This window comes from Lipotes vexillifer, unplaced genomic scaffold (assembly GCF_000442215.2).
Source record: "Lipotes vexillifer unplaced genomic scaffold, Lipotes_vexillifer_v1.1 scaffold689, whole genome shotgun sequence".
Lineage (NCBI taxonomy): Eukaryota > Metazoa > Chordata > Mammalia > Artiodactyla > Lipotidae > Lipotes > Lipotes vexillifer.
Genome location: NW_006772359.1, coordinates 524,437 through 530,975, shown reverse-complemented (window position 1 = coordinate 530,975; position 6,539 = coordinate 524,437). Strand labels below are relative to the sequence as shown.

The 6,539-nt window shown below is 42.0% G+C and overlaps 1 protein-coding gene across 1 annotated transcript; it reads right to left on the bottom strand.

The window, feature by feature from the left end:
• Positions 1–5,250: 5,250 nt before the first annotated feature.
• Positions 5,251–5,910, bottom strand: EPCIP (exosomal polycystin 1 interacting protein). Its single transcript, XM_007447410.1, has one exon. It carries the CDS (start codon positions 5,908–5,910, stop codon positions 5,251–5,253), a length of 660 nt encoding a protein of 219 aa, XP_007447472.1.
• Positions 5,911–6,539: the final 629 nt, after the last annotated feature.

The following is a 6,539-nucleotide window of genomic DNA, read 5'->3' as shown; positions in this document are numbered from 1 at the left end:
CCTCTTCCCCTAGCTATTCCTGTGCTTACCCAATGGGCTCATGAACAAAGTAGCCATGGTGTCAGGGATGAAGGTTCTGTATGGATTCAAATGGACTTCTGAGCTGTTTAGCATCCAACCTGTCAACAGCAGAGACCAATCTTGATCCCCCAATATGGAACACTCCCTGGGAGGATGAGCCAGTTTCATTATACTAGAGCCTTTCCATCATGAAGGGGACAGCAGTTTGTTCTCACTAGATAAAATGGATGCTTATTCTATGGAGTTGCCTTTTCCTGTTTGTGCCAGTTAATGTTGTGTCAACTTGACTGGGTCAAGTGAAGCTCAGACAGCTGATAAAACATTATTTCTGGGTGTGTCTGTGAGGGTGTCTGGTAGAGATAAGATCACCCTCACCAGTGCGGATGGGCATCACCCAATACTTTGAGGGCCTGAATATAACCAAAAGTCAGAGAAAGAGAAATGTACTCTCTTTGCTTGAGCTGAGACGTCTATCTTCTCCTGCCCCTTTTTTTTGTCCATGCTGCACAGCATGCAGGACCTTAGTTCCCCAACCAGGAATCAAACCGCACCCCAGGCAGTGGAAGCACGGGAGTCTTAACCACTGGACCACCAGGGAAGTCCCATTCTCCTGTCTTTTATAGCTGTTGGTTTTCCCCCAATTCAGGATCCAATGAAGATTGCACATTATATTTAGTTGTCATGACTAGTTAGTCTCCTTCATTCTAGAACAGCTCATCCCTATTTTTTTTTTTTTTTTTTGCGGTACGCGGGCCTCTCACTGTTGTGGCCTCTCCCGTTGCGGAGCACTGGCTCCGGATGCGCAGGCTCAGCGGCCATGGCTCACGGGCCCAGCCGCTCCGCGGCATGTGGGATCTTCCCGGACCGGGGCACGAACCCGTGTCCCCTGCATCGGCAGGCGGACTCTCAACCACTGCGCCACCAGGGAAGCCCTATCCCTTTTTTTAAACTTTCATGACACTGATATTTTTGCAAAGTCCAGGCCAGTTTTTTTGGTTTGTTTATTTGTTGTTTTTGCAGACTGTCCCTCAATTTGGATTTGCATTAGATGCAGGTTTAACATTTCAGGCAAGAGTACTACATAGGTAATGTGTCCTTCTCAGTGTATCACATCAGGCAGCCCATGATGCCAATTTGTCCCAGTCATTCATTTAGGGACCTTTCTCCATCATAAAGGTACCATTTGTGGTTTATAAATAATCTGCAGGATGATAATACTTTTAGACAATATTTCATCCAATTATTTTAGCATCCATTAATGATTCTTTTCAGAATTATTATTGTGGTGTTTGCAAAATGGTGATTTTGTATTTCTATTATTCCTTCTATATGTATTAGTTGCAATTCTTCTGTAAAGTAGTACTTTCCCTTCCCCATTCCCACTTCTTTCTTTTTCTCCCCTTTCTCCATCATAAAGGTACCATTTGTGGTTTATAAATAATCTGCAGGATGATAATACTTTTAGACAATATTTCATCCAATTATTTTAGCATCCATTAATGATTCTTTTCAGAATTATTATTGTGGTGTTTGCAAAATGGTGATTTTGTATTTCTATTATTCCTTCTATATGTATTAGTTGCAATTCTTCTGTAAAGTAGTACTTTCCCTTCCCCATTCCCTCTTCTTTCTTTTTCTCCCTCCCTCCCTCCCTCCCTCCCTCCCTCCCTTCCTTCCTTCCTTCCTTCCTTCCTTTGTTTTGACAGTACTAACTCATGGAATTTTTTTCAAGTCAGTATGCTAAAATCCACTCTGGTAATTGATCATATTGATGCTCAGATGGTTCCTTTGTGACCAGTGGAATTCTTTAAGCTGACTTCTATATTTTTTTATATGTCCCCATCAATTGATTGAGCTTTTCTTACTTTCTGTCACATTAAGATGTTCCAGGCTCACCCTTAAATTTTTGCTGCCCTAGCCCTGTGGAATCAGTTATTTCTTCAAGGCCCTATTTTCTTTATAAAAATTTTTATTTATTTATTTATTTATTTAGGCTGCACCAGGTCTTAGCTGCGGCCTGCGGGATCTTTTAGTTGCGGCGTGCAGACTTAGTTGCAGCATGCGGGATCTAGTTCTCCGACCAGGGATCGAACACGGGCTCCCTGCGTTGAAGTCCCGGGGTCCTATTTTCTTTGTTGTTGTTTTTTTTGTTTGTTTTAATGGGGAATGGTTTTGAGGAACCAAAATGTAGGTATCGGTGTGCTTTTTGCTACAGGAGTGTCATTGCTTCTTGGCCCTCTCAGTGGATAAAGCTAAGAAATATGTCTTTAAAATGTCTTTTAAAACACTACATATCAGGGTTTTATTTATTGTTTTGTTGAGTGTGATGGGAAAAATGTTAACAGTGCAGACTAAACTTAAAAATGTATCATGTCTGTAGCCCTTACATTGTGACTAGTCCCCTAAATTGAGGAAAATTTCCTCCAGTATTTGAAACCAATTATTTGATTCAGCAAAGAAGTTGCTTACATCATTGACTAACAAGTGACATTCCCACATACATCTTTATTGTTTAACTTTCCTCTTACTCCTAACATAAATGAAAATATCAACCAACACTTATGCCAGAATTATACTTGCTCATCAATTGCCACCCTAGGTTGGCTTTGGATACAAGATTTTGGCAAAAATCAACTAAAGCATTCTTTGAGAGTTAATTGCGTACAGAGTTTATAATAAAGAGCATTACACATTTTATTATCATTTGTAAATTGTGTGCTACACATCCTTTCTATCCATAAAATTTATAATAAACTTATGCACATTTATATCTACACACAGACTTTTGCGGGGAGAGCTGGCGGTTAAACTTTCACTAGCACACCACTGATCAGAGGCGACAAATGGCTAGTCCCAGACTCCATGGGGACCACTGACATAGTTTGACCCACACAGTGGTATTTAAAGCAACAAACAAAAAAGCAGAATAATGTGCCAACATTTAAAAATCACCTGGAGTTCCTAATTCCCTTGAAGGATCAGATCTGGCCCTGCTGTATTCTCCCATGGCAGTGACACTCAGCCAGCTTGCACTGCTCTGGACCCTTCAGGTGGATGTGCCTGCTCAGCTTGCCACAATCCCCACCACTCCCTGTTGTGCTCCCAACCCTGTGACTGCGCACCAGATGCCATGTTTCCCCATGTATATGCTTATTTGTCCTCTGTCAGCACAACCTGAACTGCATTTCAGTCTAGAAACCTGGTAACCTCAGGCTTGATTTATAACTTAATTAGCTTTCCTCCTCTATTGATTTAAGTCCCATTGACCCACAATTATTTCTAAGAATCACTTAAAACACATGTGAAAGGGCTCTGAAACTATTAAAAGCCACCAAATGGAAGATATGCACATTAAGATGCTCATAATGTCTAACATCAGTTAATTTTATACTTTATTAATAAAAATCTATTAAAATTCAATTTGTTACATTTTCAGTAACTAATGACAGTAAATATATTTATTATTAATCTTTTCACTTGTATCCTTCTTGCCATTCTTTCTCCCTCTTTTTTTCTTCTTTGTCTTTTTCCATTACTTTAATCTTACCTCTCAAATACAATGTCAGTAATGAGGTCATTACATTTTTCTATTAAAATTCATATTTTGGTCTTAGTTTTGGCCTAATTTAAACACTGACATTATAGATGCATGCTAATTAGCCCGAATGGCCAAATCCCCCACCAATTAAGCAAATGTAGACATTTCAGGTTATTTCAATCACCCTGTGTTAAGGTTAAGAGAAAAATGTGATGAATGTGATATAAAGTCATCAATTCCAAGACAGCCTGTCATTTCATAATAGAACTATTTCTTATTATGATATCATAAATTCAGTAATGTTTCAAATTCTTTGCACTCTGAATTTAGACATTTATACCATAATTGCCACAGATTCTTTATATTCCACTTTAATGGTAAGTTGGGTCTCTGGGAGAGAAGGTTTTCTTCATACAATGATGAGTCAGTTTAATTAATTAATTAATTAATTTTTAAATGTATTTATTTTTTATTTTTTTGGCTGTGCCACATGGCTTGCAGGATCCTGCTTCCCCAACAAGGGATTGAACCCGGGCCCTCAGGTGTGAGACTGCAGCATCCTGACCTGGACCACTGGGGAATCCCCAAGTCAATTTAATTAAAAAAGAAATATGTTGTGTTAGTTCCTTGTATCAATGCACATAAAACCATTTTGTGTTAACCCCATCATACAAAGTATCTTGACTTTCCAGTCGTAAACTTCCAAATGCACCGAGTGCTTAAAGTTCTTTCGTTTATTATCTATTAGTAATCTGGGCATATTTACCCATGGGAGTAATGTTATAAGGGACCGTTACATTCCCAGGCTAGTCCCTAGTGTAGTCAAACATAGTTCTCCTGGTATTAATCTAACTTCTGATTTCTGGAGCAGGAGAAAGAGGCGGGGGGATGAAGACAATGAGAGGAGAAAGGGGGAAGTGGGGCGGAAGATAGGAGGCAAGACGAGAGAACGACATGAAGGGCTAGAAGAGGAAAACTTTCCCCGGGTTTAGGCCTTGCTCTAAGGAAAAAACCCAATGCACTTGGCTTTTGTGACTTCCAATTTTGATTTCTGTATCCCTTCCTCAGGACCTTAGTGCCCTTATTCAGTCCTAAGGTCCCACCCTATCCTCCAAGCTTCAAACCTCCCTCACTAAACACACTCACAAGATTCCCCTTTCTCAGTGTGACTATTCTTAACAAGATATTTGGAAAATACCAGTCTAAGAGAACCTAATCATTCTGTGGCACTCACAGTCTCAAAATGCTGAAGTCTATCATTCTCTACTTAGGGGAATTCCAACCTATCTAACAAAATGAAGCAAAAAAAAACAAAAAATTAAGGCAATGTTTTGAAGGAAGGCGCCTTTCTTGGGGGTCATCCCCTCTGCTGAGCTCCACTAGGCAGTTCCTGGGGTGCACTGGTCTCTCCATTTCTGATCTGACATTTCTCCACCTGTCCCCAGTAGCAAGGACCTAGCCTCTAGCCGGCCCTCAAGGCTTGTTTCTGGACTGAATCAAGTAGGTTTTTTGGTTCTTTTTCTTTTGTTTTACCATGGATGGGCATGGGCAGAGCAGAGAGGGCCAGCAGAATGGGGGCTGGGGGTGAAGTGAAGTTGAGGATAGGAATACCCGTGACCTTGTTCACAGATTCCTTGTTGAAATGATCCATAATGTGCCAAAGGTCCCAAAGGTTGGACACAGCTACAATGTTAGTAAATGAATGTGACAACATAGCTTTTGTTGCTTAGAATTGGGAAGGTTTTAAAGTAGGAAAAGTAGGGGAAGTTGCTGGCCATGCTGGCAGAGTTTGCAATACTGTATGATTTTAAGGATGACTCCCTGTTGAAAAGTGCCATATCTAAGAAGGAGATATACATACAGGTTTGCCAGCTTTGGTGTAACAACATGGGCTTCTCTTTGGATTCTCTCTCCCCACCATCGTGGATGAGTAAGCTCTGCTCTGGGGAGAGATGCTTGGCCTCGGTGCTGATGCGAAGCCTCTTCAGACCACAAATAGCCAGGTACTCAGTGGGGAGAATGTTGGCACTGCACAGAGAAAGCTTCAGGTCCCGGACCAGCGTGAAGTTCAACAGGGGTCCCAGTGCAAATGTGTCCGTGAACCAGATGGTCAGATGGTCATTGTAGCTGGTTTGCTCGACTGCAAAAGGCAGGACGGTTTTACAGCTGCACATCAGGTTGGCCAAACTGTAGTCACAGTCCCGGATGTCTGCAGAGCAGCTGCACTTCCGAATGGTATTTTCCTTCGTGAAAATTAGCGTGCTGTTCTTCTGAGCTCTCGCGAAGCAGTCAAGTGCAAAGACGCCCAGTGCACCGATCACAAGGAGGCTGCACCCAGAGGGTGGTGCCATTCTTGTCTCAGGGTGGGCCAGCGAGCTTCCCCTTTATGAGCTGATTCATTGGAACTCACCTGAAAGAAAATGTGCAGCTTTGTGATCACAGCCTCTCGTTAGAAATGTGCAGCTTCCAGAAAAGGAGCCCCCTAAATAATCAATCTTAAACTTTCTCTCTTGCAGTTTCTAGCAAAGGCAGGCAATGCTAGGAGCCCAAGTGCAGGCAATGCTCTTTTCTCAGAACCTCCTGGGAGGCCTCAGCCAATCCCATGAACTCTGCTCACCTGAGCTGTGAAACTCCCCGTGATGTCTGTTGGTAGCGAGACTAACATGCCAACAAGTAAGCAAGAGCAGATGCCGGACAGGAGACCTACCGCAGCCTGTCTGTGGGCAGAGATTTGGAGTGATTTGAGTGCGCACTTCCAAACTTCCTCCAAACTTCCCGTTGCCAGTACTGAATACCTGTCTACTCTCTAAACAGGCACATATCCCCACCCCCCCTCAATATCTGACTTCCTGGAATTCAGGAGACAAACAGTTCCTTGTCGGAATCAGCTACCCACGTGCTACCTGTTAACACAGCATGAATACAGGTGAAACATTTAGTTAATGGTAAACTTCAATTTCTAACTAGACAAACATGCTCC